This window comes from Phocoena phocoena, chromosome 13 (assembly GCF_963924675.1).
Source record: "Phocoena phocoena chromosome 13, mPhoPho1.1, whole genome shotgun sequence".
In the NCBI taxonomy this organism is placed as follows: Eukaryota; Metazoa; Chordata; class Mammalia; order Artiodactyla; family Phocoenidae; genus Phocoena; species Phocoena phocoena.
Genome location: NC_089231.1, coordinates 72455572 through 72477502, shown reverse-complemented (window position 1 = coordinate 72477502; position 21931 = coordinate 72455572). Strand labels below are relative to the sequence as shown.

General features: G+C 52.3%; 1 protein-coding gene across 1 annotated transcript in view; it reads left to right on the top strand.

The window, feature by feature from the left end:
• SSH1 (slingshot protein phosphatase 1) overlaps positions 1-21931 on the top strand; it is a 56831-nt gene that overhangs the window by 33128 nt on the left and 1772 nt on the right. Inside the window, exons 6-14 of the mRNA XM_065889871.1 lie at positions 4449-4517; positions 5610-5675; positions 8205-8399; positions 9616-9709; positions 10435-10563; positions 12962-13008; positions 14684-14830; positions 16378-16578; positions 18657-19200. Of these exons, the coding sequence (XP_065745943.1) occupies positions 4449-4517; positions 5610-5675; positions 8205-8399; positions 9616-9709; positions 10435-10563; positions 12962-13008; positions 14684-14830; positions 16378-16578; positions 18657-19200 (1492 nt within the window). The remainder of the gene's footprint in view (positions 1-4448; positions 4518-5609; positions 5676-8204; positions 8400-9615; positions 9710-10434; positions 10564-12961; positions 13009-14683; positions 14831-16377; positions 16579-18656; positions 19201-21931) is intronic.

Here is a 21931-nt window from a genome sequence, read left to right as displayed (position 1 = left end):
GTCCAGTCTCTGCTCTCAGAGAGCTCAGGGTCTGCACTGTGCTTAGAGATTTAACCCTGGGTCCTATCAGGGGTGCCCTAGAGGAGGGCACCTTAACCAGGAGGGCTTCCTGAAGGAGGTGACGGCTGTGGCGAACACCCCAGGACAAGCAAGAGCCAGCCAGGTAAAGCAGGCAGGCGCCCTCCAGGCCGACCACCCCATGTAGAAGTATGTGATTGATCGGCATTGTATCGAGCGCCTTATGCAGTATTAATATCCCGTGGATTCCCAAGTACTTGTTGATGGGTCCTGGGTCAGAGGCTTGAGGAGAGGTTTGGAATTTCCCAATAACTGGAGGCCAAGTCAGTTGTATCATAGACCCTGTTATGTGTGCGAAATGAAGGTGCACGACTCCCCTTACATCTAGGATAAGTTAATGCGAGTGAGCTCGTTGCAGAACCTGAATTTGTTAAAACTGGATTAAAGCAGACGCCCTTTATTCATCATTCATTAATTTTCTCGTTCACTGAGCAAACCATTCATTTGCCTTCTCCTGTGTATGAGGCAGTAGGCTCAGCCCAGGAAAACAGAGAAGCAGCAGTAACCACGGTTCTCGGCCTCAAAGAGCCTGGAAGCTCAGGGAGGGAGGGAACCATCACCAGAACCTGGGGTGATGGGCCCAGTGATGGGGAAGCGTGGGGTTCGTTCCACACTCGTGGCCAGGACTCCATTGCTTGTCACAAGTAAATGAACTACAAGGGAAGGTGTTTCCTTTATGACCTCGTTCCCAGTACATAGGAGCATTCTGAGTGAGTTTCTGCAGCGCACTTAGGGACATGAGTCCAAGCTGGCGCCCGTAACCTCAGCTGGTGGGGAAGTCTGGATCTGGAAGGATCTGTGTCAGGGCGTGCTTTAAGGGGTGAGCTCCGAGGAGCCCCTTGGAGACCAGAGGGCTCCGGGCTGCAGGTTGGGATGCTCCCAGGCAGGTGCCCTCAGAAATGGCCGGGGCTCCATCCGTTGGTCACGAGGCAAAGAGACGTTCAGCGGTGTTACGGTTATGTTTGTTCTTGGAGTGGCTGGCCGGCCTTTCTGAGGGCCTTTGGGGGCAGGACTTCCCCCACCGTGTGTCATCCATCCCAGCAATGCTCTCTGGCCCTGAGCTGAAAGCTGCCTCCCTGGAGAATGTGCCCATCGTCTCAGCCCGAGCCACCAGGGCCTCATAGGAGGCTGCCCCCCGCCCCATCCAAGTCATCTCTGTGGCTTTGCTCAGAGAGCACAGAGCAGTTAATCCGATGCTTCATACGCATCTCGCCCCGCGGGGTAGGCGGTCCTATGACTCACGTTTTACAAACAAGGGGTCAGAAGCCCAAGAGGCTGGAGTGGTTACACCAAGGCCGTCCTAGTAACAGAGCTGGGACTCACAATTGGGTTTTTATTGTAGACCTGTGGTGTAGACCCACTCATTCCCTTCCCATTCGTTGTCCCCTGTGCCCCCTCGTTCACCAATCTGTTCATACCGTCACGTGGCGTGCCCTTGTTCGCACACGCTTTCAGTGTGCCAGGTGTTCTGCCAGGCGCCCTGCCAGGCATGGGGGCTGCATCGGTGGGAGAGACCGGCCTCTGCTCCCCTGGAGCTCACAGTCTAGATGGACGGGGTTTAGACACACGAGCACCCTGAGACGGCTCTTTACACACAGGCCCACGTGCTCATTTTCACCCACTCTGACGCGCCCTGCCCCTCCTCTGCCCGCTGGGCACCAGCCTCAGTTCTCAGCGTGTCCCCGCTCCCGGGGTCCTCTCGCTTCTGCACGCTGCGCTCCGGCCAGCGTCCCCTCCGCTGTCCCAGCCTGCGCCACAGCCCAAGCACAGGCGCCAGCTCCAAGGCCAGTGCTGGTCTCCTGTGTTGGGGAGATGGGTCAAGGGGCTTCAGAGGGTGAGCGGGAACCACACGGACCTTCCTGTTGTCGGGCCGGATGCAGCGTCCCCCACGCCCAGGCATAGGGGCCGGGAACTGGGCGCTTTTATCCATCTCCAGCTTGAAAACAAAGCCCTTGTCCTTACAGAAGCCTTTGGCCTGCTGAGAGCATGATACATTTGTTTTTCTAAATTCCTGCCATGAGATTTTGTTTCCTTATTCAAAACAAGAGAGAGATGAGGTGCCCCCCGAAAGGACTCCCCGCAAGGAGAGGGAGTCCAAATGCAGTGTCAGGAGAGAGCATGGGAATGACGCCGGCCACAGCGGGCTCACGGGTTCTCCCTTCGAGTCACATCTGCACGTGATTCCTCTGGGGATCAGAGCAGCTGGCCTGCAGGGGCCACCTGGGGTTACTTTGTCTCAGATTCGGGAACACCGTGGGTGCTGTGAGCACGAACACCGTCCTGCACTTGTTAGTGTTCTGCAGCCCGTAAAGGACAGGCCTGTCTCCTTCCTACACCTCCAGCCCCCGCGCAGGCCCCGCCCGCCTGTCTGTCCCCGCCGCACCGGCCCTGGGGACCGGGGACCGCTTCCTTCCCCTAGAGGTACCCCCACCCACCCGTTTTATCCTTCAGGGCTGTGCTTCCTCTCAAAAGACCCAGTTTCCCTGACCACGTGTCCCGTGCCCACTTCCCATATATATGTAAACCCACAGGCCCTCCTTCACGGTAAAAATCTCACTGTCACCCACTACAGGACTAGTGGAGACTCACAGCAATAACGGATAAGGGGACGTGATGGAATTGGCACAGTTGTTACAGTCGTGTCCTGGTCTCTGGTCTGCACTCTTGACTCCAGGTTGAGACCCTGAGCGGAAGTCTTCCGTGGCCTTCTGCCCACCGTGTGTAGCTCTCACCAGGCTCTTCCCCATCTCTGCACTTAACGGAGGAGGGCAGTTTAGATGCTGCCCTGGTTTCCTGAGGACCGTTTCGTCTCCGCCTGCCCCGGACCTGGGCCTGTGGCTCCCCAGTCTGTGCTCCTTGTAGCTCTCTGTGCCGTTTTCTCTCCTCATTTCCAGTCCCTGGTGTGGGTCGTCGGTGCTGAAAAAGGGCGAGTGTCCAGGTCTGCCCACACCCTCCCAGGGCACCCTCCAGCCTGGGCTTTCTACATGTCTGTCTTGGGCTCCCAGCGGCCCCCTTCTTGCCTCTCCCCAGTGCGACACAGCTGAGTAACGCTGGGAGCTCCGAGTCTAACGTCAATTTTATTTTGCAGCTCTACAAAGGAAACATCATTAACCCATCAAGAATGGGTAGGACAAATGTAAAATAGTTAGCTAGTGGGAAGCAGCCGCATAGCACAGGGAGATCAGCTCGGTGCTTTGTGACCACCTAGAGGGGTGGGATAGGAAGGGTGGGAGGGAGACGCAAGAGGGAGGGGTTATGGGGATATATGTATACATACAGCTGATTCACTTTGTTATACAGCAGAAACTAACATAACATTGTAAAGCAATTATACTCCAATAAAGATGTTTAAAAAAACAGAATGGGTAGGACTGCAGGGTGGCACCAGAGAATTTGCCCAACACAAAAGGCTTATTAGCCCACTTTGACCCAAAGGGCCTGAAACTACCTTCCCCACAGATACAGAAGCAGAGGGTGGAAAAGATCCCCCGTGGCTGCCAAAGCTCTGGAGGGAGAGTGGGTTCCTTGAACCCCAGAGCTGCCCGTGCGCACAGTCGCGTGTGTGTAACTGTACTCCCTGGGGGGCTGTTAGGCGGTAGCAGAGATGTCAGCACAGAATCCCTGGAGATTGTCTGAGCTGCCCTTGGCAGTGACGGCTGTTTCTCACGAGCAGACTCTTTTTCAAATGGCTGCAGAGTTTTCATAGTGATCCGAGGAGACCCTCCGATAAAGCCCTTTCTTTTCCTCTGTGTTTCTCAGCGGCAAGTGGTCAGGTGTCATTTCACTGTTAGGATGGGCAAAACAAAAGCAGATTAAACTAGTTTTTAAAACAGCAGCTGCACAAAAGGTACAGAAACAGAGGTCCAGAAGTGAACTCCAGTCATGGTGTTGGCACTCTCCCCTCCCCTGTCACTCCAGGACAGGAGGCTGGGGGTGGCTGCCACGACCTGCCTGTGTCCCCTGGACTGTATGTGGCCTTGTGCCAGGCGTGTGCCAGCCATCAGCGGCTTCAGCCCTGCTGCAATGTGGGCGTGTGGTCGCTGGTTACTCCTGGCCCCCGAGAGCCGCAGCTGAGACCTGGCATTTATGTAGCTGCAGCCACACCAGAATGCTGGGGTCAGAGTTCCCTGTGACTGTCTCTAAGCTGGGGTCACTGGCCATCCCAGACCCACATCTTCTGGAATTCAGTGGTGAGCGGTCCTTGCAGACAGCCTTAGAGCTTCTCCCAGATACACACCTAGGCAGCTGGACGCAGGGCAGGTGGTGGGTCCCCCATGAGCTGGACAGGCTGGGCGGAGACACAGCGAGGGAAGACCACGTGCAGGCGGGTGGAGCCTAACTCTAGGCGTCTTCTCTTCCCTCCCACGTAGTAAAAGCTGTACCATTGGGATGGTTCTCCGACTGTGGAGCGACACAAAAATCCACCTTGACGGAGACGGGTAAGGAGATCTCTCAGAAGGCTTCTTTCACTGTAGACTTTGAAACATGCGTGAGTTTGGGCATCGTTGGCTAATCATTAACAGCAGAGTCACACGTGGGACATGTTTACCACATCAGGAGAAATAACATTGCCCTCCCATGAGCCACACAAGGCAGGGTACATTTGGGACATGATACAAGGGAGTTGGGTCACGAAGTACCAACAGAAACATTTACGGGATATCTGCTGCTGTATGAAGTTCAAGAACAGCAGTGAACAGACATTCATCCATTTGCCTTGGTTTGTTAAATGGACGCTCGCTGTGTGCCCCCCGCGGGCTGGTCCCTGCAAGTTCACAGACAAGTATGATGCAGCAGGAGCGCCAAGTCTCTGAGGGCTGTAGGGAAGACACACAGCCAGCAGGTGCAACAGTGTTTGAGATGCCATTTGGGGGGCTGCAGAGGAGGAATCATCTAGGTGGGCCTGGGCAGGTAGACCAGGGCCATGGGGCCGTCCGGATTCTGGGGGGAAATACTCAGGTACTGTCATGAGTAGGAAGAAGCAGGAGAGGAAATGATCTCTACTTGAATTCTAGCAGTAGAAGTTACGTTGCCTTGTAGATAGAACGGGGAGGGAAAGATAAGAATTAGATTTATTGACGACATGGGCTTATGGTTTACATTTTTCCTTTTTAAACTTCTGTCTTCCACTAATGTATTTTTTATGCAAGTATAAAAGACACAGATGGAGTGTGGGGGACAGGAGGTAGGGGACGGGGTGGGACAGTGCAGGCAGGTGAAGCGAGATGGTGTCCAGTGCCGCTGTTGCCTCACACCCTTTGCTGGGCTTTTAGTTTTTGGCTGACTTTGTATTGCTGGGTTAAAAGCCAGTCTTCCGGATTTAAGAGCCTATCTTTTTTTTTTTTTTGGACTTTTGGCTTTTGGCTTTTGGCATTTGCCCTTGTCTCTGTGGCCTGTGGTCCCTCATCACACAGCGTGAGACACACTTGTCCTCAGGGTGTCCACGATGGGCTGTCCCCCCCGCCGTCTGGCAGGGATGTGGTCGGAGGGTCTGACTTCTCACCACACTGTCCTTTGTTTTTCATTCTCAGTGGATTCAGCGTCAGCACGGCAGGAAGGATGCACATCTTCAAGCCCGTGTCTGTCCAGGCCATGTGGTGAGTGTGGTTTTAGGGACTTTTAACTCCTTAGAAATATTTTCCTAGCTGACAGCACAAATAAAAAAACCCCACCTACTTAGAAGCACATTTAGGTATGTTTATTTTGTGTGTGTGTGTGTGTGGCAAAAAATATGTATCGATAACAAAATTTACCATTTTAAGGACACGATTCAGTGATATTAAGTACATTCACAGTGTTGCACACCCATCACCCCTATCCATTTCCAGAACTTTTTCATCATTCCAAACAAAAACTCTGTACTTATTAAACAGTAATTCCCTATTGCCCCCTCCCCCAGCCCCTGGTAACCTCTATTCTACTCTCTCCCTGTGACTTTGCCTATTCTGGGTCCCTCACATAAGTGGAATCATACAGTATTGGCCCTTTGGTATCTGGCTTCTATCACTTATCATAATGCTTTCAGGGTTCATCCGTGTTTAATACTTCATTCCTTTTTAAGGCTGAACGATAAATTTGTTGTATGGATGTACTACTTTTATCCACTCATCTCCTGGTGGACGTTTGGGTTATTTCTACCTTTTGGCGACTATGAATAGAGCTGCTGTGAACATTGGTGGACAGAGTATCTGATTGAGTCCCTGCTTTCAGATCGTTTGGAATTTCTAGATCATGTGGTAATTTTGTGTCTAACCTTTTGAGGGACCACCAGACTGTTTTCTGTAGCCGCTGCACCATTTCACATCCCCGCCAGCAATGCACAAGGGTTCCAGTTTCTCCACATTCTAGTCAACACTTGTTATTCTTTGCCTTTTTTTTTTCATAATAGCCATCCTTATGGGTATGAAGTGGTATCTCATGGTTTTGGTTTTCATTTCCCTAATTAATTAGCCTTGAGCATCTTTTCATGTGCTGATTGGCCATTTTGTATATCTTCTTTGAAGAAATGTCTATGCAAGTCCTTTGGCCAGCTGTTAATTGGGTTGTTTGGTCTTTTTGTTGTTGGAGGTACCTTGTTTTTATGTTTCTACCGTCCCTGCTGACAAAATGTCATTTTAGCATAAATTCACTGGTCCCTTGTCCCTGGCACACCGAGGGTCATCAGTTTGCTCCATGGAGGCAACAGCAGTGCTCTGCTAGGCATTGAGCATCTGCGGAGGCATAAAACGGACATAATTCCTGTCCTCCTGGAGTTTAAAGTCTGTTGAGGGAGGTGACCATAAACCCAGAGCAAAGTCCTATGTTATACTGAGGGGTGGGTGCCGGGCTGTGGGATACCTACTGCAGGGTGCAGGGGCCGGGGCAGGGTAGGGCCTCCCTGGACACCTGCATGGGGGGTGAGGTAGCTGTGGGTGAAGACTGCCTTCAACTTCCAGACCTTCTCTGAACCCGATACACATTCTAGAGCCTCCTCATCCTTGGAGGGCTGCACAGACCACTCATACAGCAGACTCCACATGGCAGTCTCCCTCAGATAATCTGGAAAAGACTCAGGAGAAAGCCGGTGGCCTCTGATGAGAAGAATTCTGCCCTGTGTTTCAAAATAATTACTCTTTTCTCCAGGACAGAGAGTGATGCAGGATCCTCCCATGGGCCACGCGCTAACATCGTTGCTTCGTTTTTATGTCTTCTGTTCCTGCAGTCAGTTCAGGATCATTTGGGGAGAAATCACGAACTCATCATTCTCTAGACGTCCCAGATGTTCCTTTGTGGCCCTGGATAATTTGTTATCTCTTTCTCTACGATCGAGTAAAAAAACAGGCCCATGGGTTTTTCCAAAACTGCAGAACGAGAATAAAATTTCGTAAATATTCAGCTCAAGTTTCTTCCCTCCCCCAGTCTAGAGCTAGGACAGATGTGGACCACTGGGGAAAGTGAAGTGGGTTGCAGTGGTTTTTACGCCGTGGTTGAGCCATTGATTCTCTGATAACTTCTCCATCCAAGGCCTCGCTCGTCCACCCTTCACTGATACCTGATTCACTGAGAAATACTCAGCCCATATTTTTGTAAAAAGAAGTAAGAAAAGGATAAGTAAATTAGCTGTTACCAATGTATACGTTTTCAGTACTGTTTTTCCTGCCCGACTCTGCCTCCCAGAACTTCTGCAGTTAGTTCTTGTGAGTGTCTCATTTCCTTACGCAATCTAAGCGTCTAAGCTGTTATGACATTGATGGGGGGGAGCTAGAAATTAAGTGACTGGGAATGCAGTCACATATCTCTCCTGCATGTTGAGGATGCTTTCCTTCTAGCTGCTCGGCTGCATTGTGGTTCCCACATTCAAGGTAACCACAGCCTCAGAAGTGAATCTCAGTTCCTGGGAGTTCATTGGCGAATGTAAAGTGACCCGGGAGCCTGCCCGATTGGGAGCGTTAGAAAGCTTTGTCGTCTCCTCGTTGGGGATGGTGACAGGCGCCGTCTCTGCTCTTGGCGTCGGTGCCTGTGTCCCAGAGACCCGCGGTGGTACCTGGCGGCCACGTGTCCCCCTCGTAACCTCAGATGTAAGAGCGACTCCAGCCCAGCTCCCCTCGTGCCTCCCGGGCCTGACCCTCTTCCCCTCCTCACCCCAGGTCTGCCCTGCAGGTCCTCCACAAGGCCTGCGAGGTGGCACGCAGGCACAACTACTTCCCCGGGGGCGTGGCGTTGCTCTGGGCCTCCTACTACGAGAGCTGCATTGGCTCCGAGCAGAGCTGCATCAACGAGTGGAACGCCATGCAGGACCTGGAGTCCACGAGGCCCGACTCCCCCGCCCTATTCGCGGACAAGTGAGTGCGAGTGCGGAGCCTCCGACCCCGCCCCGGTCCCCGACCCCGAGCCTGCCCGCCGACCCCGAGTCTGCACGGCTCACAGCCCCATTGTCTCCCAGAACCAGCATCCCACGCAGGGCTTCCTGACCTGCAGCCCGTGGGTGTCTTTGGCTGGGGAAGGGTCTGACCACCGCCGCCCCCCCCCCCCGCCCCCACCTTTTAAAATGATAGACAAATTCGGGTGTGAATGCATTTCTGGGGAGCAGCTCCGTAACGTTCATCAGCTTCCCTGTACCGGTGCCCTGGTCCCTCCTCCTCAGGTCCAAAGTCTTGATTTCCAAAGCCTCTTCCTCTGCTTATAAGAGTGTGATGAATGTGATATCCGGTTCCTTGGGTCCCAAAACACAACTGCACGAAGGCAGGCCGAGGGCGGCCGGCTCTGAGGCGGCAGCGCCGGCTCTGAGGCGGCAGCGCCGCCCCACGTGGCCCGAGGCCACGCTCCATTAACTCTAGTTCCAGAAGGAGGGAGCCGCTCTCCCCTTCTCTCCTGGTCGGGACCCTCCTCCCCAGAGCATCATGTTCCTTGGGGATACCACACGTAGGAAGGCTGTGGACCGAGGGGGGCCCCCCGAATGTGGGGAGGACCGGGTGCCACGTAGTATGAGGCCTCAAGGAAGCTACGAGAGCATTGGTTAGGATACACGCCTTTGAACATATGAAGGGGCGTGACGTACAAGAAGGATTGTCGCGGTCCGCGTGGCCCCAGGGTTAGAACCAGGCTGATGCATAGAAGTTGCAGGGAAACATAGATTTTGGTTCCGTGTAAGCGTGTAAGGAGGTAACGGGAGCCGGATGCAGCTGGGGCCATGGGCTGCCTGAAGCCACAGTGATGTCCTCAGCAGAGTCTAGGGGGTCTGGGCCATGGGGATGTCGCATGGCGGTTCCAGCATCCGGCCCTGAGAGGCTGAGGCTCTCCAGACCCGCAGGACGAGTCCGCTTCCCAACCACTGTTTGCCCCCTTGGTCTGCCGTCCCCTCTGGTGGCCCCTGGGCGACTTCCCTGTCCCTCTCCCCTTCTCGCTGAGAACGTGCCCAAGCCGTGCTCCGTGTAGCCCGGGAGCAGCTGGGGTTTCCGTGAACGCCGACCGCAGGCTTCCTGTGGCTTCCCGTGGCTTCCCGTGGCTTCCCGTGGCTTCCCGTGGCTCTGCGCTTTCCTGAATGTGATTTCTCTCCAGGCCAACCGAAGGGGAGAGGACTGAGCGTCTCATCAAAGCCAAACTGCGGAGCATCATGATGAGTCAGGACCTGGAGAACGTGACTTCCAAGGAAGTAAGGGCGCTTCCCTGCTGGGTGGGCCGGAGGTCACGGGCATCCCTGCGTCCTGTTGCCCTAGCGCAGCCTAGGTCGGGTAGATCTAAGAGGTTGAAGTTGCCTTTCTAAAAAGCCATATACAATCTGTTTATTAATTAGTGCATGTAAAAAAATCCTATTGTGATACCTTCCAAAGCAAGACGAAACTGCCTTTTAATGTGTTTCTCGATTACTTTTTTCTTTTTTCTGTTGCCCTTTGTCCAAGGAACGCAATGAATTGTAGTAACAGCTTAAACTAAGTAGATCTAAGAGGTTGAAATTACCATTTATAAAAGCCATGTACAATCTTTTTGTGAATTAATACATAATAAACCCTATCGTGATACCTTCCAAAGCGAGGTGAAATTGATTTTACATTTTCACGGTGATAGATTTGATAGCTGGAAAAGCGTAAGTTTTTTCAACTCGGTAGAAAAGATCCCAAGGGAATCAAATTCCTTCTTTCAAATGATAAACGTCCCACAGTCAGATTCACATTGAGGCCGAGTAGCCTGCATTCCCACCACCCACGCGTGTGTGCAGCGTGTTTAAGTGCATACGTGCTTACTCTGAAAAAAGCCCAAAGAACACTTTTGAAAACAGTCATAGTTCATGTTGTGACTTTATTACTTCTTTGGAGAAACTGTTTTTTGTTTTTGTTTTTTTTAAACAAACGCCCTTTCCGAATATTTTCCGCTCCGCAGATCCGTAATGAATTAGAGAAACAGATGAACTGTAACTTGAAAGAATTCAAGGAATTCATAGACAACGAGATGCTCCTTATCTTGGGACAGATGGACAAGCCCTCCCTCATCTTCGACCATCTTTATCTCGTAAGAGGCACAGCGCACGGCAGGGTCCGGTTTGGGAAACGTAAATCAGACCTTGATTTGTTTGGAGTTTGCAGCAAGTCATAGAGGGGGAGAAACTTAAGTTCCTGGAGCCTCCGTCCTGACTTTTACGGGAACTCCCCTCTTGACCCCTTTTCTCTGGCCTGCAGCCTACGGGTTTGCTCGAGAGCCAGATGTTTGCGCCGCAGCTCCCAGCTGAGCTGCGGGGAGTTGGTTGAAAGCTCTCTGGCTGGCAACCGTTTTCAGATGCACACCACCCTCCACCTTCATCGGTCACTAACAGAAACCCCCTCCAGATGGTCTGCGAACTAACAAAACCCCAGTTACTAAAGGGAACACCCGCGCCTAACCCCAGAATTATGCCTCCTCGTCCCGAGACATGAGAAACAGCAGAGGAGACAGACCAAACGCCTGAAACGCAGCATCCCTCCCACACACCCCCACTTGTCCCCAAGCTGCCCCCTGCCCTGGTGGGGCCTGCACATCCCTCTCTTCACTCCGTCCCTCAGTCAGATTTTCTTAAAGCTGTAAGTCTCCATAGAAGGCAGCTGGCAAGTTTTCAAAGTCAGGGGATTATAGAGGAAGGCTCGCTACTAGTTAGTGAGGCAGCACCACGGTGCGATGGAAACCGGACCCACCCAGCAGGTTCCCACTCCCCAGCCTGACCAGCCAGGTGCCCGGGGGCAAGTCTCTTGGCCTCTTCTTTCCTTCATCCTGTACCTCAGGGGATGAATATGAGGATTAAGTTAGTACATATTTAAAGCACCGAGTGCAGTTTCCATAGGCACTCAAAAATGGTACCCATCGTTAGAGCAGGAATCACATCCTTGGAAAGTCGAGGATGTGTATTTGCTGCCAAAGGCATGAATGACTGTGTTTTCTGCCTGTAGGAAGTAATCAGTAGTTCCCCAAATGTGTATGTCATGATACATGTTTAATGTATTAAATATATATTTAACGCATTTATATATATATTGATCTATATACATAGATCTATAAATGTTCAATGTATATATATTTAAATGTGTATAGATGTGTGGATTTGAAGCCTGAATCTTGAAAGCAGCCTCGGCTCTAAATCCTCTCTGGGAAGTTGATTGTTTTCCCTGGTGGACACAGAACTGAAGGCACCTTGGCCCGTCTCTCCACTAGGTGGGGATCACGGCAAGAGGATGCTCACAGGCTTAGCAGAGCTTTTGTTATTTTTTCAGTGTGGTTTGGTGCTTTATGTCACTTTTTCCATGAGAGATACTAAAGGAATTTTTGTGTTTGAGCCTCTCCCTCCAATGTGAAAATCCAGCTAGTGCCCACATGCTGCCAGCTCCATCGGGGCCCCTGCAGCCCCTGCATCTGGAGCGGTCCACCCTCTTGGGAAAGGAAGCTTATAGGGAGACCAAGAGGGTGCTTTTGTTTTGTGACTCTGTGTCGATTGCATTTCCTAAGAGCAAAGTGATGTTTTTTTCTTCGTTTTTCCCTTTTGTGTTCTTTGCCTGCTCAGAAATGGGGGGTTTTGGGTTTTTTTAAATACCATTTTTAAAGTATGAAGTTAAAACATGTTACAGAAAGTTAGGAAATATAAGTTGAAGGAAGAAAATTTAAAAGCATTCTCAATTTCACAAATCCAGAGGCAGTCACTGGTAGCACTTTGGTATGTTTGTTTTTCTATCTAATGGGTTCTTTTTTAATGCATTTATAGCTTCTTAAAAAAGAAGGAGAAAGAAAAGGAAAGAACTGTACTGTTTGATTATATAGTTTTGTATCCTGCTTTACAAATTTTTTTTTCATTATGTGGTATTTCCCTGTGTCATTAAATATCCTCCAAAAGTATGATTTATTTTAACGGCTCCATCATACGATTTCTTCTTGTCGGACCTTTGGGTGGTTTCTGCTGTTTTGTTATAAATAACCGTAAATATCCTTGTACATATACCTCTGTGAATTCTGGGTGTTTCCTCCGGGTAGCTTTTTGTAAGTGGAATTTCTAGGTCAGAGGGTGGGAACTTTTTTAATATTGCTAAATACTTCCCAGAAAAGGTAAACCAATTCCTGCTCTAATCAGTGGTATGTGAAAGCGCCCTCTCCTGCGTGGGAGGTCGGAGGTCACTGCCTCTGGTGACAGGACCCTGCTGGAGTCTTAGGAAAGGGAGTGATGAGAGGGGGCAGGGTTTCCTCGACCAGCCCCTTTCCCTGACAGTGCCACGAACTCCTGGGGAACCTGCTCTGATATCGGCCTCTTTGTATCAGCTTTCTTATCGGCCTCTGAGTCCAGGGGCCCATGAGATAGCCATCACCGTCAGGGCTAGCGCACACCGTGCATCCCGTAAGCAGCTCTGAGGCTGACGTGTGACACTCACGGGGGTTTGTGTGATCTGTCCCCCAGGGCTCTGAATGGAATGCATCCAATCTGGAGGAACTGCAGGGCTCAGGGTGAGTCTGCTCCCCTTGTCTTCCCTCATCCTTCCAGGCAGCTTAGAAACACTCAGCTCAGCCGTCCATTCGAAGCCGAGCCCTGGCGCTGCCTGCCTGCCTGGAATTGCCCACCCCAATCTCCAAAGCAGCTGCCAGCCTGATTTGCATAGCTAAACAGATGTGCTTCAAAAGGCCACCTCCTGAATAATTCATGGGTTTTAGATTTTACTGGGGTTTAGAAATGTGTGTGTCAGGGAGAATGATTCTAAATCACCCTCAAATAGTATAGGACAGCCTGGGTGCTGATTCGGCCACGAGCCCCCCCTCCCCGCTCCCCTGCCCTGCAGAGATGCTGAGAGCACCAGTGTGGACACATTTACCGGTGGGCCAGTCAGCAACCCTGCTCCCCGGACCACTCCTGGTTCTCTCTGTGGTTGTACTTTTGAGCCTGGTGGGAATCTTGCAGCGAAATGCTCAGCGTTGGCCAGAAACACATGCCTGTCTCAATCTGAGAAAGACTGGGCAGCAGGGATAAAAAATGCTTAAACCTAGACCTTAAAGAACAGATGTCTGGACATTTTTTAAAAAAACAACACAGCCACAAAATCACCATCCTGTGGGTCTGACATGATGGCATTCTTGAATTACTGCATTTAAAAGTGAAGACTAAACAAAATCTTAAAATATATCTTTAGAACTACTGGTTAAGATGTGTTCTTTCAAGAGAAAGTGATCTTAAAGTATAGGGTGATGCTGTCTATGCTTTATCTTGCTGGGAGTAAATAAATGATTTTAAAGGTTTTTCTTTTTTTTCCAAAGCATTTATAAGTATTGCTCTTATGAAATCTATTTGAGGTGTTTTCAAACTCCTGAAGTTATGTTGGTCTTCCAGGAATGTAAGTATTAAGGTTAGAGAACTATAGAACCTGAGTTAGCTGGGTTAGCAGACCCTCCCAACTATTTATTTATTTACAGCCTGCCTTGTTTCAAAAAGGAGTTAAGGCAGTTCCCAAGGACATAAAAAATGGATGGATATATTCAGCTTTTTAACTACTTAAAAGTGGAGACGTTGGTTTTATTTATTTATTTATTTTTCTTTTGCTGTACGTGGGCCTCTCACTGTTGTGGCCTCTCCCATTGCCGAGCACAGGCTCCGGACGTGCAGGCTCAGCGGCCATGGCTCACGGGCCCAGCCACTCCGCGGCATGTGGGACCTTCCCGGACCGAGGCACGAACCTGTGTCCCCTGCGTCGGCAGGCGGATTCTCAACCACTGCACCACCAGGGAAGCCCTGGTTTTATTTTATTTTTTAAAAAGCCTCTGTATACTCGTAATAGTTATGAATTTTGAAACTTTAAAGGAGTTAAAAAATGTATTTCGGTAATATGTGTGACTACTTTCCAGAATTAACGTTACTTAGCAATGCTTTGGATGGAGCTTTCTTTTTATAAGTTTTTTAGGCAGAAATTTGTTTTTTATCATAAATATAATGTATTCTCATCAGTAGAGGGTATTTAGAAGATACCAAAAAAAACCCCAAAGACCACCACTATGAAGTCCTGCCATAAAAACACAGACCCTTTATAAATGTGTATTTAATTTTTTCTCTGCTCAGTTTGTCGTTACTTTGGTTTTTGTCGATCCACATTCTGATTCTCCAATTTGTTCTTTTTTTTTTTTTTTCTCATTGCAGTGTTGACTACATTTTAAACGTCACTAGAGAAATAGATAATTTTTTCCCTGGCTTATTTGCGTATCATAACATCCGAGTCTATGATGAAGAGACCACAGACCTCCTCGCCCACTGGAACGAGGCGTACCATTTTATAAACAAAGCAAAGTAAGTGGGCGGAGAAGTCAGAGAAACCAGGCTGGGGAAGAAGCTGACCGGCAGCCGCAGGGTGGGCAGACATTAATGGTGACCCCAGACACAGCTGCCTCCTGGCTTGAGGGGCCTGTGACGTCTGATGGGCCTCTGGTTTTAGAGTGCTGGACCCCAAGCATCGAAAGGGCCAAGTCATTGATCTTCTCCAGGGGTCCCCAAATGAGCTCGTTCTCTTTCACCTGCTGTGACATTTGACCCCCGTTTCATCATTAGCACTGGCTGCAGGCAAGGCCCCTGTACCAAGCGGACACTCTTGGGAGCTCTGTGCATGGGAAGTCACAGAGCCAGAGGAGAGAGGAGGGCGGGGCGGATCGTACATGACTCAGAGCACCTTTGGGGCTGCTTCCCTGGAGAAATCTACTCAGAAATCTACTCGGGCAGATGCCCTGAGCTGTGGCCCACCTCCACCTGAGTTAGTGTGACTCCTGTTCACGTAGAATGGGATGGACCATCAGAGGTCCCCACTGCCCCGAGCCTGTCACTGCTGTCACGTGTCTTTTGTCCTCACCTTATTCTCCTGTGGAACAGCTCTGTCTCACTGAAGTCAGGACCAGAAAGAGACAACTCTTTGAGATGCTCTCAAGAGACACTTTCTCTTCTGCTTTGCACCCAGGTCAAAGCTCCATGATGTAGGACCAAATCTTAGTTCCCCTGGGTTCCTGGGGGATAGACTTTGGCAGTCCAAAAAAAACCCTGAGGTTTGAGGACGAACTTTAAGCTTGGGGTATAGGAAATGAGCCTGCTCCCACCGAGCAGGTGTGCTGCTTCTAATGTAAACAGACAGGCTGGCCGGCCTACCTCCTGTACAAATAAACCTTCACAGGTGCAGCCCTCGCTAGCCTGGTGCCCCTCACCTTTGTGAGCAGGCGACAGCTAGAGCAACAGTGTTCCTGGCCTTGCCATGTCTGTTAAATCAGCCTCGCCTGGGTTGGTACCGTCTCCCTACAAAAAGCCTATCGGCCCATCTGTTTCCTTTGGCTTTTTTCTCTGGTGGCCACGTCAAGTGCTGCGGACTCACGCTGGCTCCTTGACTCTCCTGTCTGCCGAGGCACTCTCTCTGCCAGGGGCCTGGTGGCTTTCAGTTCGCTGACCCTGTTTCTCTACAGTAACCTGCTCCCTGTCTTCATCTGCTCTAGCAGCTGAGTGAGTAGCTTGTGCAAATACCCCTTTCGCTGCCCAGTTGCTTCATGCCCGAGGGGCTGTGGTCTCCCGGCCGATCCCAGCCACCTGGGAAGGCGCCCGAATGGGGAGCTTTCTCCCTGCAAAACTTGGCCAGGCCAGGCCAGATTGATCTCGATTTCCCATTGTATGCTAATTGATTTTGAAGTGAAGTTATTTCCTACTGAGGGTGTGTGGACATCGGCTGCCTAAAACATCAGGACCTCAGAGGGTTTGGGCAGTGAGATAACTTCAGGGTTTAAAAAAAAAAGATCCACTGTGCCAGACCTGAGAGAATGCAGTTATATCAACTTTTGCCTCTCCCCCCACCCCCACGGCTGCAGGAGGAACCACTCCAAGTGCCTGGTACATTGCAAAATGGGCGTCAGTCGCTCTGCTTCCACGGTCATAGCCTACGCGATGAAGGAATTTGGCTGGCCCCTGGAGAAAGCCTACAACTACGTGAAGCAAAAACGCAGCATCACGCGCCCCAACGCGGGCTTTATGAGGCAGCTGTCTGAGTATGAAGGCATCTTGGACGCCAGGTGGGTGCCTGTCTGCAGAGAAGAATTGGCAGAGCCGAGCTCCAGAAGCCCTGCCGCCCAGCCGGCCGGGGCTGCCGGCCACATCCCAGCCGTGCTCCCGTTTGGCCCAGCGGTGGCTTCCACAGCCAAAATCCTGCCTCTTGGGGTGGGGGGGAGCCGGTTTGAGAAAAACGATTGTTTGGGGTTTGATCAGTGGTTTCCAGGAGGGATCTGTGCTTATTGTGTTGGCACGTAAAGCTGTTTTGCGGCTGGAGGGAGCAGGGCACGGCTTCTAATCCAAGGCAGGACTCCGTGTGAGTCTCGGCCCGGGGCTGCCCCGTTTCCTGAGCACTTGCTCTGTGCCAGGCTTCACCGCAGGGCAGCTCCAGGGACTGCAGAGGCAGCCCCGGGCCCACCGCTGACGAGCTGGTAGCTCAGGGGAAGCTCATCAATCTTCCCCCCACCCCACCCCCCCACCCCGCCTCAGTCTCCTCTTCTGAGTTAAGAACTAATCCCCCTGATGGGATTGTTGTAAAATTTCCATGAGCACCGTGCAGCTGCTTCGCTAGACCCGGCTCACGGTCAGTGATGACACAGCTGCTTTGTAATTCTCTACCCACCACCTCCACCCACCCACCCCACCATGAGAAAGGTCTGCAGAGGACAGGGGATCCCCCATTTATGGGGAGTAAGGAACTGACGCTGGAGGTTAAGGTGTCCCATGTCACACAGCCAGTGGGCGGCCCAGGGATCGGGGGGCACGCCCGGGTCTGTCAGCCCCTGGAGCTCCCGTGCAAGGTGATCCTGCCCCCATGGAGGGGTCCCCCAGTGACCCCAGGTGGATCGCCGCTGGACTTAGGGACTCACTTTCCCCCTGTTCCTTTTCTGTTCAATCTGTCCAAGGCCTCCCTGGGTTGTTTCCGCCCGGTGTTGTGAGGAGGCCACAGGCTAAGTCCACCAGCTTCTTGGCCACGTTTGGGGAAGCAACTGGCGGGTCTGGAGAACAGCTCCAGACATCTCTGGACTCCTTCACTGTCAACCAGAGAGCGGCTGGACAGGTGCTCAGGCAGGGCCGAGGGGGACAGCGGGGGAGGAGGAAGGGGCACATCCTGCTCTCGCCTCCGGTAGCCCTTCAGTCATTTGCTGCCATCAGGGGTTTGCAGGCCAACCAGGGGTTGCCAGGCCAGGTTCACAGCAGTACAGCACTGACCTTGAGTTACAGCCCCGTCTGAGGGCCCACTTGGCCTTGCGCGGAACGTGCACACAGAGCAGACGGCCGTGAATGACCGTGTTGCTCCCTCGCATTGAAGAGCAACAGCAGACCCTTAGTTTGCACGTCCTTCTGTGTTTACTTCTTTCTCCTCTTAACCGTCACAACCCTGGGATGTTGGTGATCCTCTGAGGTTAATGGAGGTGACTCATTTACCCGATTTCACTCTGAGCCTCTTCTTTTTTTTTTTTAACCCTCACGTTTAAGAAATGTGTCATAAAAGTAATAACACAGCATTAGAAGACTTATTTTAAAAACTGACCTGTAATCTCTCTGACCTACACAAATATTTCCAATTTTCTGGCATCTCCCCAGCTTTATTCAGGTGCGTTACGTGTTTACATGGTCACGTTAGTGTGTATAAGTCTTTATCGACTCTCTACTTTGATCCGCGTTATTTCCCTACGACGTAAGTAGGAGAGGGTGGGGTTTCTTATTTGACAGATGGGGAAACACAGACGGAACATCCGTGGCATGACCAGGTTCGCCAGGAGAGCTGGGACACTAGGACCATGATAGGATTCCAGGTCCAGACCCCCTTCCCATGTCTACGATATCCTCATCACATGACAAAGTTGTTTATGTGATCCCACATGGATCATACGTGCAGGATGCCATATGTACGGGAACCATGATGACTTAGGGTCCTAAGGCTATTTCCGTCATTCTCAAATTTCTTGGGGGTAAATGAACCGAGAGAGGCTTTACCCAGGTGAGCCCCTGGTGTCCACCCGGGCCTTGGACTGCCCCTTGCTGGCTCCCCACCCCCTTCCTCCCAGGACCCTTGGGCACTGGCGTCTGCTGACCTTCCCCTGCCTTCCTTCCCCAGCAAACAACGGCACAACAAGCTGTGGCGCCAGCAGCCTGTGGATGACCCAGCGGGGCCTGGGGACTTCCTGCCAGAGACCCTGGACGGCACCCCGGAAGCCCAGCCACCCTGCCTGGACGCCGCCGCCCAGCCTGGGTTCCCAGGCAGCGGGACCCCGGGGGGACCCGCTCTCCCCTGCTGTCTCCGGCGACTCTCAGACCCCCTGTTGCACTGCCCCAGAGACGAGACGGGCGGCTGGGTCCACCTGGAGGATCTGGAGAGGGATGCTCTGCTGGAAGAAGCCGCTCAGCCGGCAGAGGCATCCAAGCCGGCCGGACACGCCCCAGGAGGTCCTGGACTCTGTGAGAAGGAAGTGAAGAAGAAACTAGAGTTTGGGAGCCCCCACGCCCGGGGTGGCACGTCGCCGCAGGTGGAGGAGATGGAAAGGGAGGAGGCCCCGGGAGCAGGGAAGTGGGGGCAGCCTGTTACTGAGCTCGATAACCTGCTGAATTGGGAAAACCTAAATAACAACAACAGCAAGAGGAGCTGCCCGGACGACTTCGAGGTAGGCCTGGGGCCGCGAGGGGGTGGCGGCACGCACGCCGTTTCTGCCCCGGGGGCAGCCCCCCCAACAGCTGCCTCTGCCAGCTCAGTGGGTGGCTTTCCGCGCGATTCTGCAGGCCGATGGGGATGGTAGACGACGGAGGACCCGGGACCCCTGGGGAATGGTGATCATCCCCCATGCCCTCCTCACCCCGGTGCCTCATTCACGTCCGAGGCAGAGTTTCAAAATCTTTCCTTTTTTCTTATGTAAAACATAAAACACGTAACTTATGGGAATTTCCTGGCGGTCCGGTGGTTAGGACTCCGCGCTTCCACTGCAGGGGGCCCAGGTTCGATCCCTGGTCAGGGAATTAAGATCCCGCATGCCACAAGCCATGGCCAAAAAACCCCCACAAAACATAAAGCTTATCACTCAGCTTCAGCCTTTACCAGTGTATGGCTTTTCTTCCTTTCATCTCACCCCCATCTGCGTTCCCATACCCTGGATTCTCCTGAAACAAATCAAATCCCAGATCTGTCGTTTCCATCCCAAATGCTTCCGTTTATAACCTAACCATAACACCGTTGCCACCTTGAAAAAGCCGACATCATCAAGCATCTAGTCTTGCAACTCAGACTCTAATGCTTAATTAACTCCAGCAGTCCCTTGTAGCTCTCACACTTGGTGGGTTATTTGCCACAGGGCTTTTGCCTCAACCTGCCGCTTGCTCAGAAAATCAAGAATTCCTCCAGCCTTTTTCCTCCTCCAAGTGGCCCACGCGTGGAGGCTGGTTTCGTGGAGGGACGTCCTCTGTTGCCTGGTCTTGGGTTTTGCCCTCTGCTCTGCTGCTGGCTCGCCCTGGCCCGGGGGCAGGAAGCTTCATTTCCCGTGGCCTTACCACCCACCTCCTGGGCCAGCTGTGATTCTCTAGTAAGAGCACTGGGGAGGCAGATAGAGGCATCCCCTTGTAGAGGGAGTTCGCCATCATCACGTTATAATGCAAACAAAACTGGGAAGTTAAATCTCCCGTACTCCAAATCAGGACCCAGATTCCAAACTGAATAGTAATTACTCTCGAATTTTCCTCACCACTCACCTTCCCTTTAAAGAGCAAATGCCCATCAAGATAGATGATATAAAACCTCTCTGTCCGGGACAGTGGTACCTCAGTTGGTCCGAGATGACGTAGCTGTGAGTCGTAGAATGGGGACCACGAGAGAAGCCTGGATAAGAAGATAAACGAAGGACCCAGCCTTCCTTTTCTGGCCAGAGTGTGGATGGGTGACATTATCTAGGGAATAGGACCTAGAGACAAGCATCCATTCACTTGTTCAAGTTGTGTTTATTAACTCCGGGGCCAGATTGGTGAGGGGGTACAGCTGTAAGGTAGCTCAACACACGTGGTCTTACAGGGAGATGGGAGGTAAACATGTAAGGATGTAACAAAACATACAGGTGGTGCTCGGTGTGGTGACACAGGTAAGGTGGGAGGGGAGGGGATGAGATGGAGCTGGCCGCGCAGAGAGCCAGGAGGAGAATCTTCTGGGCCCCAGGCCCCTGAGGGTGGAAAGCTTGGCCTGGTTGAGGGGCAGTGGCTGAGGCGCAGTTGGGCAGGTGGCCGGGCACGCGGGGCCTCGGGGCATGATGTCAGGGCCCTGCGCGTTTCCTCCCAGGGCGCTGGGAAGCACGGGAGGGCATTAGGTGGTTGGTGACAAGGCCCCTCTGGCAGTGGTCTGCAGGCAGACTGATGGGGTGAGATGGAAGCCAGGCATCTGAGATGGGGGTGGCTCAGAGGATGGGACAGGGACCGAAATGCACAGCTTAGGAGGCATCCAGAGACAGGGCCCTCGGAGGGCAGGGACTGTCTTGCTCGTAGCCCCTGCGCCCAGTGCAAGGCCTGGCACAGGACAGGCGCGCTCCCTAAGTAGGAGCTGGATGAATGAATTCCCTCCTCCCTTGTCTCCCCATGAGCTCTGAAAGGTGCTCTCAAATCTCCCACCACGGTAGATTTTACCACGGTTTAGAACGTTAGATTCTAAAGGTTTTAGAAGAAACAAACATATAGACACGTTGGTCAAAGCTTCAGGAAAATGTCTGTGTTTGGTCCTCACCACAGGGGTGACCAAGCCCCACTGGTCGACCTGGAAACCAGCCCCAGGAATCCTGACCAGGATAGGGTCCCGCAGGAGACCCGGCCCCCTACCTGCCCCACCAGGCGCTCTCCACACGCCCCCTTGCAAGCCTCCAGGAATCGGGGCTGGGTTTCCCATTGACTCCTCCAGGACTGGACCGGACCCTGACTCCTTAGCTTGCGGGGACCTCGGGCTGCCACATAGGATGGTATGAGTCCCTGGCACGACAGAGGAGCAGGGAGAAACCTTTTGCCAAGAAGGCTTGGTTTTCAACTGCCTCAGGAGTCTCACAGTGAAACAACTCGCGAGGGAAGAGAGTCACCCTCTTGCCTCCACTTCTGCGGTTGTCGACTGGGTCTCGGCCCAGAAGAGCAGCCCTGGTGCCTTTCGATGGGCGCATGAGGGAGTGAGGGCTTGGCCTGCCCATCAGGAGGAGGGCGGGGTGGAGAGGCCCACGTTGAGCTCACGGAGACCCCCAGTGACCAGAGGCGGGGCGTTTCTTGGGAAGTGGTGCAAACGTGCTTTCCGCTGGTGTATGAAACCCACCTCTGCCTGGCTCCCTCATCGGGGTCGTGGGCACCCGTGTTTGGGTCTGTATTAGAGTCTTTCCCGAACCGTTT